We start from the raw sequence: 13091 nt of genomic DNA, 5'->3' as shown, positions 1-13091 counted from the left end.
TGGGAGAAGTTTTGGCTGCAAGTCTGATGGTTCTTAATAATGATGTTAGATTTATATACTGCCCTTCAGGACGACTTAACACCCACTCAGAGCGGTTTACAAAGTATGTTATTATCATCCCCACAACAAAACACCCTGTGAGGTGGGTGGGGCTGAGAGAGTTCCAGGGAGCTGTGACTGACCCAAGATCACCCAGCTGGCTTCAAGTGGGGAATCAAACCCGGCTCTCCAGATTAGAGTCCCACGCTCTTAACCACTATTCCAAACTGGCTCAATGTCATGCAAATATGCTACAAATCAAGGGTCAGCATTCCGGCTCTTTTCTCAGAATCATATTACTACGGAATGCTGCCCTGACACTGGCGGTCCACAGCTCTTCTCACAGTAAACAGACCACTTAGCATTAACCCACTAACTGCAGCTTATACATCTCCGGAAAACCAAAAGTCATTTACAGCATGACACTTCTGGGGGGGAAAGAAGAGAGCTTCACATTTTTATTTGGGAGACACCACCCAGTGTCATTTTTTTCATACTACACAGATAAACTCTTCCCTGTTGGTTAACAAGCAAAGTTCTCATAGAGTCAGCTTTTCAGACAGAATGAGCCATAACTCCAACTTTGGCATTTGGCCACAGATTTAGCCCCTTGCTCCAAGAGTGGCCTTGTTTGGGAAGAGAAAGTAGCTCCCCCACAACAGTGCAAGATTAAAAAAACTCTAGTAAGGAAAATTTGCCTCCCATGTGCTTTCCTGCCCTCTGAAAAGGCAAGGTATACTCAGAGCAGGAACGCACTCAAGCCGTGGAAGGAAGCAGGTAAGTTGGTCACGCTGGAGGTTTACAACCATTCAACCATGACTGGGACAGTCATATTTTGAGACGCTGGTCATGGCAGATCGGTCACAGGCAGTTCACGGTATAAAGTCGTTTCAGGTGGTGGCTTCCAAGATGGAGACCAGAGTGGAAGCCAAGAACCCGGAAATCCAGAGAGGTGAGATTCCGCTGATGGACTCTGAGGCCTTTGACAGCTACTTGGCACGGCGGAGGTGTGGGTAGCTCTTGATGGTTTTTGCCACCGCTTCGTCCAGGCTGACCCGGGGCTTGTAGCCCATGTCCCTCTTGGCTCGCTCACAGCTGTAGTAGTGGAACGTGCCAGCGAGCGCCACCCGCATGGGGGTGAAAGTGGGGTTGATTGTGACGAGGGGGCTCAGCAGCAGCACGACCACAGACAGGAGGAGGGCCAAGTAATAAGCCAGCCAGTAGGGGATGCGGTACTTAGGAGCCTCATAATTCAGGCCGGTCAGGACGCGCGACATGAACTCCCAGAAGGGGACGGGCTCATCGTTTGTGATGTGGAATGCCTGTGAGACAAAATGGGGAGGGAACAGTTAATAAATTCAACACTTGGCTTCTCTGCTGGGAAAAGGTTAGCAGAGAGAAAGCATTCTGAGCCTTGCAGCCGGTAGTTTTGAGCACGTGAAGCTACCAGACTGAGTCAGATGACTGATCCATGTAGCATAGTATTGCCCAGGGCTCATTTTGAGGGGGAACGTGCAGGAACGCAGTGCCGGTAGTTCTCTAAAGAGGTCACATGGCAGGTGGCCCCACCCACCTGGTTTTTGGTCATTTGGGGCCCGTTTTGGCCTGGATTGGGCCCAAAATGGCCAGGATCGGGTCTAAAACAGCCAGGATTGGTCCCAAAATGGCCAGGATCAGGCCTCTGATGGGTGGTGGATCACTCTCCCACTCAGCAGCAGCTGACCATTTTGGGCCCCTTTCTGGCCATTTTCAGCCCCTTTTTGCCATTTTGGGCCCAATTTCGGCCCTGAATGGCCAGGATTGGGTCCAAAACAGCCAGGATAGGTGAGGTCAGGGGGTGTGGCACATGCAAATCAGTTATTCTAATGACACACTTCTGGTGATGGCAAGGGGTGTGGCATATGCTAATGAGTTATGCTAATAAGCGCCTGCAGCTCTTTTTCTACGAAATGACCCCTGGTATTGCCTACTCTGACTGGCTGCCATTCTCTAGGTTCTCAGGCAGATCCAGGTCTCTCAGCACCCGCTTTCTGAGATCCTTTAACTGGAGATACCAAGGAGCACACCTATAACCTTCTGTATGCAAATCATGTACTATAGCACAGCCCAAGATCCCTCAACATGGTGCCAGTGGGCACTGTGGCACCTGCAGACAATTCTCCAGGTGCCTACCATGTGCTTCAGGAAAGTCAGTGAAAGGTAGAACAATTTTATATGTTTTATCCTCCATGTTCCACCCTTGGTCTCTGCATGTGTGTTTATTTTCTCTCCCTTCCCCCCTTGGCAGTCTTGTGCGTGTTTTATCCTTGTCTTCTGTGTGTATCGTCCTCCTTTGGTCTTCTCTGTGTGTGTTATGTCCACTTTGTCTCTTCCTCTCTCCGTTTTATCTTCTCTTTCCTCCATCAGTCATCTTCTTCCATGTGCATGTGTGTTACCATCCTCTGGGTTTCTCTTTTGTGTACGCACATGAGCGCATCTGAGTATTTATATCCCCCACCCACCTTCCTCTTGTGTAAGTGTGCTTGGCTCCACCTCCTGTGGCCACACCTGCCTAAAAATTCAAAAGTTGTCTGGCCGCAGGCCCCAAAGAGTCAGAGACCCCTGTTGTAGGCCATCCTTGGGGGAAAAACAGAAGCAAAGGACAGCTTGCAGCTTTAGTGGGGTAGTTCATAAGTGTTGCGCGTTCACTATGTAAAACAAAAAAAGGTGGCCTCACCTTCCCACACAGGGGAGAGTCTCTCTGAAGTTGCTCTGCAGCCAGTATATGTCCATGGACCACATTTTCCACAAAGGTAAAATCCACCAAGTTTTTCCCATCCCTGTCCAGACAAAGAGGAAAGAGGTTCAAATTAGTGCCACCTCACAAGAACCAAGCAGCGGACCACAGAGACAAGCGCTCCATTCCTACTTGCTCTGCTCAAGTTGAGGCGTAAGGAATGAGCAGGGCTTTTTTCTGGGGAAAGAGGTGGTGGAACTCAGTGGGTTGCCCTCAGAGAAACTGGTCACATGGCTGGTGGCCCCGCCCCCGGATCTCCAGACAGAGGGGAGTTGAGATTGCCCTCCGCGCTGCTGAGTGGTGCGGAGGGCAATCTCAACTCCCCTCTGTCTGGAGATCAGGGGGCGGGGCCACCAGCCATGTGACCATTTTCAAGAGGTTCCGGAACTCCATTCCCCCGCGTTCCCCCTGAAAAAAAGCCCTGGGAATGAGGCAGCCCCTGCTACTTCACCCATCTTTTAGCCTGTCACTTAAAGCTCTGCGAGACTGAGGCCAAGTCTTGTTTGCTCCCCAAGCAAAAAAAATCTCATCCAGTGCTTGCAATTACAGCTTGTTAGGATAAATGGTAACAAATGTATAGGGCCAAGATGGAAGAACAACCCTGAGAAATAACCACTATGGACCTGCAAAGCACTTTCTTCCTGAAATTTCTTCTCACATTCCTTTGACCTCTTGAAAAAGTAACCAGAGTCCAAACTCTGTGATTCTGGACCAGTACCAAACCAACTAGCAAATCCTTCAACTTAAAAACAGGAAATATGCTTCTGTTTTACAGGGTACATCAACCTTAACATTTGATCTCGGTGGGCTTATGTTCCCTGTCCAATCTTCTCAATACAAATCTGTTGCATACATCAGAGCAACAACATATAATCTTCTTTCAATAATACATACCTCCTGGCAATTCTTTTTTAAAAATCCCATCTAATTATATATATGGCATAAACCAAAATGTATCTTACTACATAACTGAGAAAGTGTATTTGAGACGATGCACATTTTATTCCGGTGCACCTGCGCAGGAGCATCAGGATAAAAAGTGTGTCTGGGCCAATGAGGCTTCTGGAGGGAGCCGCTGCCGCAAAACAGCCAGGCGAGGCCACCTGCTTGCCCCTCTGGAGGGAGCCATGGCAGCAGGGAGGCCACGAAAACCTACCCACCACACCTCTGGAGGGAACCACAGCAGCAGGGAGGCCAGGCGAGCTCGCCTGCCCCTTCGGAGGGAGCTGTGGCAGCACGGCTCCCTCCAGAGGGGCAGGTGAGTTCATCTGAATGGGGATTCACCCGGTGAGTTGGCAAGAGCAACAGTGCCCGGTTGCCTCCTCCCCGTCTGGGCAAAACGCGCCTCCAGCCCACCCGGTGCGGCCCCGAACAGGGCTGCACCAGGTGAGTTGGCAGGTGCAGCAGCGCCCAGCCATCTCCTCCCCCCTGCCACACAAAACATGCCTCCAGCCCACCCAGTGCGGCCCCCAACAGGGCTGCACCAGGTGAGTTGGCAACAACCAGCCGCCGTCTCCCCCCCCCCCCCCCGGCAAAACGCACCTCCAGCCTGCCTGGTGCAGCCTCGAACAGGGCTGCAACAGGCAAGTTGGCAAGCACAACAGCTGCCTGGTTCGCGCCACACTGCCTGCTCTCCTCCCCCACCCCCACAAACAAGGGCTAGGTCTCCTATCCCTTTGCTGGCCAGTAGACCTGGCCTCTGATCGCTTGAAGACCAGGTTTACCCTCCCTTCCTTAACTAGAAGCCTGGTCCAGTAGACCTAGTTTCTGGACCCTTAGAGACCAGGTGTACCTACCATGGCTCTGCTGGCAGGGTAGACCTGGCTTCCATACTCTTGGAGGCCAGGTCTACCTCCTATTCCTTTGCTGGCTTCCATACTCTGAGGCCAGATGTACTTCCCATTCCTTTGCTGGCCAGGTAGACCTGACCTCCATTACCTCGGGGAGTGCCCCCCAGCAGTGCTCCCCACCTGCAGCGCCCCCTTTTGACCCCAAGAGGGCTGGAACGGGCCTCTGCTGGAAGCAGGAGTCAGCTAGGGCGCCTTGCGCCCCCCCCCCCCTCGTGGCACTCCATGCCTGCAGCGGCTGGATCAAGCACCAACAGAGCCAGAACAGTCTGCTGCTGGGCGTAGGAGCCCACCAGGGCCCCTGGCACCACCCCCCAGCAGCGGTTACCTGAATTGGTCTCCTTGTGAGTAAGAGAATTTGTGGGGGAATTAGCAAGGAAGACAGCTATGTGAGTGGCCAGTAACTATGGGATCTTGTGCGCTAATGTCTATGAGGATCCCTTCCTCTACAGTACCCTTTCAATAAGCAGGCAGATATTCAATCAAAAAGGGGTTTTTGTTTAAAATATTACAGTCTGCACACAAAACACACAGCACACACACAGAGCTAACTAGAAAAACAGGGAGGAAAACTGGAGACAGTTGCAGAGTCGGTTTTACAGTTACCGGGTCCAGAAGATTGGGGGGTGTCCGAGGGAAAGCAGCTTCAATGACCAGTACTTCACGGCGAGAAGGGCTCAGACATGCCATCTGAGGGCGTGTGGAAGGTCCAGAACACACACACACACCAAGCACATGGCAGGACAGTCAGATATACTGTGAAACACACCTTGAGGCAGGACTGAGTCTCTCTGCCCTAAAGCAATGCCTTAATGGTTCTTCCCAGGGTGGGACAAAGGACTCCAGGGTGCGACAATAAACTAGGAAGTTTTGATTAGATCTTCCTGAGAGGAACTATAGGTGTAAAATGATTATTTGATGACTGGATGGGTGAGGCTATAATAGGAGAATGGGTAAAGGGGTAGAATTGGCAGGGTGTGTGAATGGATTCATTCAAGTACTTCTGGAGACCTCCATTGTTCTGTGGTTATGCACAAACTCTGGGGTGTGGGGCTAAGTTAGTCTTACTTCTCTTTTCACATTCTAGTACCTTTCCATCTCCTGCGTAGCCAGGCAGCTTGTCTGTGTTTTAAACACATGAGCAGAGGCGCTTATGATATCGCCATATTCATAAGCCTTAATATCGTGTGAGGGCACTTACAGCGCTTCCTGTCTGCAGTGGCCTGATTCAGTGCCAATGGGGTTGGAACAGGCTGCTGCCGATCGCAGGAGCCTGCCATGGCGCCTGCCACCCCCCATTGTGGCCCTGGGGAGGGGGCAGTGCCAGGCCCAGCCACCTTGCTCTCCCCCCTGACCAAATTGAGGTGCGGCAGAGGCAGCAATAGCTGGCTCGCCCGTCCTGCCCTTTCTATAGCCCGTTGTATTTCCCCCCCACAATGGGCTTTGTTACTAGTATTGCAATAATTATGCTAATTTCATAACTTCTAATTGATACATATGAACCTCCCCACACACAAAAATACACAGATTGCCGCATTTAGCCACTTTTCTGTATCCACACCGAGGTTTTTCTGGATGGCTGCTCTGGAGATTTTAGTTGAATGAAAAGACTGTTACTTCCCTGTGATTTTGGTCAGTACAAAAGTCTGAATGCATCCGCATCACAAACCCTTAACGTAAAATGAATGGCAAGGGAAGAATGTCTTGTTTGCAGGGACAAAGCTGTGCTCCAAGAATCAGAGGCCTATGATTTAGGAGATGTGCTTCCCAGGATATTATGCATACATTGGATTGTCTGACACAGTATTATATTCTATTGAGATGCAGGGGAACAGCCTGCCGCTCAGGCAGCACTTTTTGCACCACCGGAAAAAGGACTCACACTCACCCAATCATGAACTTCATCTTGCCACTTCGGGCTGCCTGGACAAGGATGGGAACCAGCTGGGGGTCCCGTGGACCAAATATGCCATGGGGGCGAATAGCGGCAGTGAAGAAATTCCTCTCTGGATCACTGGCACTCAGCACTTCCTGTGGGAGACAGAGACTCAATGGAACGACTCCTGGGCACCAGGGACCAAAAGGAATGAGATTTCCTCAACTCCAGCGCTGCCAATCTCTTCTTTTGCAGCCCCTTGGCGTGGTGGAGGGGGAATAAGAAAAAATAGTGTGGCACAGTAGAGATAGACTGAGGAGACCCGGGTTCAAATCCGTACTCAACAATTAAATCATTATCAGCGCAATCCTAAGCAGAATTACACCTTTCTAAGCCCTCTGACTTCAGTGAACTCAGAAGGGAGTAACTCTGCTTAGAACTGCACTGCAGATTGCTATGGCTCAGCCTATATTGGGCTACCATGAGGATCTAATCAGCATATTGTTGGAGAGACGATGGGATACAAAAATGTTACCAATAAATCTATTTTTCTGTCTACACTTTTGCAGCGGCTTCCCCAAGCAATTCCAGTTCCTATTTGTGCAATTCCCTCTTAGCTTTAAAAACTCAGCCCTCGATAGCCCACAGAGGGAAAAGAAGACTGATGGGGTGCTGCTACATAAGATGCCTGCCACAACGGCCTTTTGTGGCCAGGGTCCACACAGGCCTGGCTTCCTGGTTCCATCTTGGAGGAAGGATCTGATGGCTGGCCAGCGAGCCATCAGCATACAAAAACTTGCTTCCTAATGCAGGTGGATCACTGAAGGGTCACATTGATGGAAGTTTCTTGACGGTTCATTTTTCACTTAAGAGCAGAAAGTAACAGCTAAGCAAGACTCCTGTCTCAGCCCAGCATCTATTGGTCCCAAAAGCAAAGGAAGTACATGGGCACCTTCTCCTGCAGAATCTTAGTCTCCGTATAGTAGTCAATGGGTTTTTTTGCATATGGTAGATCTTCAGTCCCATTCTTGATGTCGGTGCCCTCAAAGACAACGCTGGCACTGCTGGTCAACACCAGTTTCTGTGAAGGGACAAATAAAGAAAAGAGGCATTTTACAGGAAGACACAGAATGCTTGGTGGGAAACCAGGGACTCTGATTGCATTCCCAAAGCCAGACATTTGGGGCAGAGAGGCCTAAGGGAACATGGCGGAGGTTGTGAGTGGCTGAAACAATTCAGGACAGCAGCAATTAAAACACAGGAAGTCAAATATACTTAAAAGTTATTTAACCTGTGGACAGGCCAATTTTTATAAAATGGAAAAATGAGTGCCGTGCTTGTCAATCACTCCAGTGCTTTTGCATTCAGCAGGCTGAATGCTGGAAGGCAGGAGCTGGTTACTGAGCAAACAACTGAGTAGGATTCTGCCAACACGTTTCCCCTCATATCTTTGCAAGAGAAAGGGTGAGAGATTTACATTTTGAAAAAGTGAAAGCTGACAATGTTGAGGGAGTGCCCTGGGTGGGAGGGGGCACTCCCTCACAGGCCTCCCAACAGCTTTGACTCTGCTTTGCTGTGTTTTGTGCAGGCATCCATGGGTACCTGGAAAGAATTCCCGCTCCACTCTGTTAAGGCTCTGGGCCACAGGATTTCCGCAGGCACACTGTGACTACACAGTAGCTTAGAAAATGAGCAACGATCCAAGAAGTCCTGTGTTCAAATCATGGCAATGCACAATCCCACACATGCCTGCTTAAGATCATCCTGCACACAGAAAAGCAGTCACTGGAGCATCATCCACCTGCCATGCACCTTCGGCTTGCTGCTCTGCCCTTACCTGGACACCAGCTTCTTTGCAAGTCTCAATGACCACTTTTGTCCCCAAATAATTGACCTTGTAGAAAAGCTCTCGGTTGTTGCTGGAAGGTGCTGGTGACGCGCAGTGAAATACCACAGTCACTCCTTGCAAAGCTGGAAGCAGATCCTGGGGGCATAGAGAAGATGGTTAGGGTCACAAATCTGTGACAGCAGTACCAGTTGTGATAGAGAGTCAAACTGGTTTATAACTGCCCTGCTGCAAAGCCATTTCGATTATTCTGTTGCAGCGAGCACATGTGGCTGAAAGGCAGTTTTGGGGCAGAAACCCAAATCTCTCTAGATCTAGGTCTGGGATTTGAGACTACAGTGGCACAAAGGCATGAGAGAGCATGGCCAATTTATAGAACAACAGAAGGAAGACACAAACCATTTGTCTAATATAACCTGGCAACCGTTTATTGATATAATAAGGTTGTGATCATATAGTTTCCTGGGAGTAAACCTCATTAAACAAAATGAGTCTTGTTTATGAGGAGACCTTGCTTAAGATTTCCTCCCTCTGGCTCCTGTGTCAACATATGTGTAGTACTGAGTTAATTTATTATAATACAATATTTTGTATTGTTGACCACTAGGACCAATTGTCATGCAACCTATATTTTTAAACAAATAAACGGAAAAGGATAGGGTCTTATTTGGGATCCACCAGCAGCAAGAAGGAGTTCTGGACAATTCTGCCCCTCCTTTTGGAACATTCGAGACCCGATCACCCTGGAAGTCCATGCAGTTCAAACTGATGCACAACCACAAACTCAAAAGCCAAACCACACAGACGTTAAATTATTTAATTTCCTTAATTTATACACTTTTCCTCCCCAATGAGGACCTAAAACAGCTTACAACAGAGTCTCCTCCTCCATTTTATCCTAACAACAACCCTGTGCCTTAGGTTAGTCTGAGGGCCAAGCTACACGTGACGAATGACACTTGAACGGCAAGTGGATCGAGTGGAGAGCAAGTGAACAGGGAGGAATACGCTTGCCATTCAAGTGTCATTCGTCACGTGTAGCTTGGCCCTAAGGGTGTATGATAGGCCCAGCAAGTTATCATGGCAGAACGGGGGATAGCAGTCACACTATCTCAGGAAGGGAGCTTTGACTCTCGAAAGTTCATACCTTGGAAATCTAGTTGGTCTTTAAGGTGCTATTGGTCCTGGACCATGTTCTTCAACTATGACCCACCTGAAACTAGCCACAGATTAGCTCACTTTGCTCCATGAACCCTAACTGAGCAACCTGCACACACGGCTTCAATCTCCTGAATCAACCCCAGGTAGGACAACCAACACTGAGTGAAGCACGCTGATGCAGCTGGCATCTCTCTGCTTCTGCACTCACCACAGTTTCATCTGGCCCGTACCTCTTTGCTGCAGAGATCTCCCAAGAAGAATTGCACCTGGTCATTCTCAAAGCCCTTTCGGACATCAAACACATTGACTGAGTAGCCTTTCTCCAGGAGGCGCTCCACCAGGTGCTGCCCCAGGAACCCCGAGCCACCTATCACGGTGCATTTCTTAAAGGCCTGCAAAGCATAAGAAGGCAGAGACCAAAGATTTATCACTGACTGCAAAGGAGTTCCCATGTGCACGCAGCTCTTTGGGACAAGAGGAAAATGTTACAGGAGAGCTCATCCAGATAAGAACCATAAACAGGAAGCAACAAGCCGTCTTTCTGAAAGCCCGCACAAAGAGTTAGAGGTGGCTTGAATGCAAGACAGCTTGAAAGTAGCATTTGGGAAAACACAGGCACTACAAGTTGGTAGTCCTTAAGGAATGCTCATCCCGCATTCTGCTATCACTCAGCCAGCACCAATGCACGCTTTCATATAGCCCAGTATCCTGGTACCAACAGTAGCCAGACATACAGGAAACTCATAAACCTGTATAAAAACCTTGCTTTGTATATCTTCCAGCATCTCATTTTCAGATAGACTGCTACTAATCATGGATCATTCACCTAGCTATCACAGAAAATTATCATGGTACAGAGTTACCTACCAGGAATTTATCTAACTCTTTAGGAAATATAAGAAAAACCCAACGGGATCGGAACCAATGTCCTTCTAGTCCACCATCCTAGCTCGTCAGATGCCTTTGGGAAGCAGGGATGAGGGAAATAGCTCTTCCCCACTGTTGCTTCCCAGAAAACAGTTTCAGGTGGGTAGCCATGTTGGTCTGTAGTAGAAGAGCAAGGTTTGGGTCCAACTGTTGGTCTCTAAGGTGTTACTGGACCCAAATCTTGCTTTATAACTTCCCAGAAACTGGTAATTCAGTGGCAAACTGTTTCTGAATACAGAGGTTCCTTTTAGCTGCTATGACTAACAGCCACGGATGGATTTCTCCTCCATGATTACATCTCATCTCCTTCCAAAGCCATCTATGACAGCGGCTGCCACTTCATGTTATGGCAATGAGTTCCATCTTAGGTGACATTTCTTACCGACCATAATGAAGTGGAAGCAGTCAGAAAAGGACTTTTCCCAGAATGAGATCTTTCAGGAAAATCAACTTACCGGCCTCAGTCGTGTAGCCATGTTGGGAGATTAGTGAGGACTGTGCAGCAGATTCTTCAAGAAGGAACACCTGCTGAGCAGTTCAGCTCTCCAATTTCCTTTTGGGTTCAGCCACCTGCAGAAAGCAAACATGCCAAGAACTCTCATTTCCTTTTCGCACAGTCTGTGCCAATCAATAACCTCATAAGCCTGTACATGCCTTTTTAAGAGAAAACCCCGCCCTACCACATGCCAGCAGTCTTTTCAGTGACCAAAGTTCCTGTACCTGGAACATCTACACATCTGTATGATTTTATTTTATTTTTTTTTAAACTTTATTTTTAAGTTCATTTATTTTCTTTGCCTCTCTTCCCAGTGGATGCCCAAAAAGAGTTAAATATTTCTCCTTTCTTCCATTTTATATGTATATTTATCCAGCCAAGGGGATGCCCAATAAGGGGGGGACATCCCCAGTCATGTTTCTCTGTCCCTTTAACCATTACTCAAGATCATAGCCTGGCCATTCCATCTAGACTATTCCAGTCTGCACACTGGGGCTGCATTGTGCCCAGTAATATCTTTTCCTCTCTTGTCCTCCACATCCTTTAGCATCAAGCTTGACAAAGGGTTTTGATGAATCTGGAAGCTTGCTTTCTTCTCTGTGCCATTTTAATTGGCCCCAATGAAAGCCCTATAGCCCTGTTGATTAAAAAGCTTCCCTCCTACACACACACACCCCTGTGCAATAAGCATAAATTTAAGCTATTTTAATCCTTACCACATCTCTGCAATGGATGAGGGAAAATATATCCACTGAACCCACCAGCTGTCACTCAACCATCAGAAGCATGGAAAAGGTGGCAACCCAAAGGGTGAGAAAGAGGCTGAAAGAGCTGCCTGTGGTCACTTGACCAAACAGAGAGACTGATGGGCAACTCAAATCATATAAAACCCACTTACACAATGGGCATCAGCTTCAGGCCCTGATCCAAGGCATGTCTACTTATGTGGTTAAATGGTTTGGTTGCAAAACAGCACCCTGCTGATTCCGATCTCATGGCTGCCATGAGCTCAGCAGGTGGCCTTGGGTAAGCCACTCCTCTTAGTCCAGCTCCCCAGCTGCATTGAGGGGATGATAATAACACTGATTTTATTCAGTGCTCTGAGTGGGGCTCTAAGCTGTCTAGAAGAGCGGTATATAAGTGCAGTTACTATTATTGTTATTGTTATTTATTCAACAGAGATTCTTTCTAGGTAGAAAGAAGCTATACACAGCTGTGTTGATCCAAAGCAAAATCCACATAATACCTTTTCTTACAGCCAACCAAAAAAGACAGCAGATGTCTTGTGTCTTGATCTTATGACCTGAAAGCATTCAGCCTCATGAAGAGCTCGCGTGAACTCGAAAGCCTGCTCGCTGGTTTGTGTCATTTTGGCCGGTCCTAAAAAAAGGTATTGCTCTGACCTGGATAGCGCAGGTGAGCCTGATCGTCAGATCTCAGAAGCTAAGCAGCGTCAGCCTTGGTTAGTATTTGGATGGGAGACCTCCAAGGAAGACGAAGGTTGCAGAGGCAGGCGATGACAAACAACCTCTGTTAGTCTTTTGCCATGAAAACCCCAGCAGGTTTTCTATGGCCATAAGTCAGCTATGGCTTAACAGCACTCGCCACCACTAGTAAAAGGTATTACGTGGGCTGCATTGGCCATAGGACGGCCAGTTTCAGTCCTGATCCTGGGCATGTTTACTCCAAAGAAATCCCCACAGGACTTACACCCAGGTAAATGAGCACTGGACTGCAGCCTTCCGTGCCATCCCTTCCCTCCGGTCGCCCTGAGCATCACTTACCTGCTAACAGGAAGAAGTCGCTGCAGATCCCCAGCAAAGCAACTCAAATCCCTGAAACTGGCACGGCTTACCGACCACAGACCTAGACCACGCCCAATTACTCTTCTCTTCCAATGAGCGGACGACATCATTCACGACTCCTCCCACTCCGGCCCCTCCTCCCACCCCGCCCCTATGCCGAGAATCTGCCGAGCGCCGGGCTGCTCGCTCATTGGCCGCATAGCAATTCCCCGGGAACCAATCGGTTCCCTCTGCAGAAATAAGCCCCGCCCAGCAAGCGCTCTTTTTGCATTAACCAATAGTCGTCGGGCGCGGTCCCGGCGCGTCGAAGTCGGTAGC

At 48.8% G+C, this 13091-nt stretch overlaps 1 protein-coding gene across 1 annotated transcript; it reads right to left on the bottom strand.

Annotated features, from left to right (window-relative positions):
* Positions 1-481: 481 nt before the first annotated feature.
* On the bottom strand, positions 482-12815 carry NSDHL (NAD(P) dependent steroid dehydrogenase-like). The gene is made up of 8 exons (XM_054996688.1): positions 12753-12815; positions 10928-11042; positions 9776-9937; positions 8376-8522; positions 7491-7619; positions 6551-6693; positions 2756-2858; positions 482-1361 (listed from the first exon to the last, which is right to left on the bottom strand). Exons 2-8 carry the CDS (start codon positions 10946-10948, stop codon positions 1029-1031), a joined length of 1038 nt encoding a protein of 345 aa, XP_054852663.1. The 5' UTR covers positions 10949-11042; positions 12753-12815; the 3' UTR covers positions 482-1028.
* Positions 12816-13091: the final 276 nt, after the last annotated feature.

Source organism: Eublepharis macularius, chromosome 13, assembly GCF_028583425.1.
Source record: "Eublepharis macularius isolate TG4126 chromosome 13, MPM_Emac_v1.0, whole genome shotgun sequence".
NCBI lineage: Eukaryota > Metazoa > Chordata > Lepidosauria > Squamata > Eublepharidae > Eublepharis > Eublepharis macularius.
This window is presented reverse-complemented; position numbering and strand designations above follow the sequence as displayed.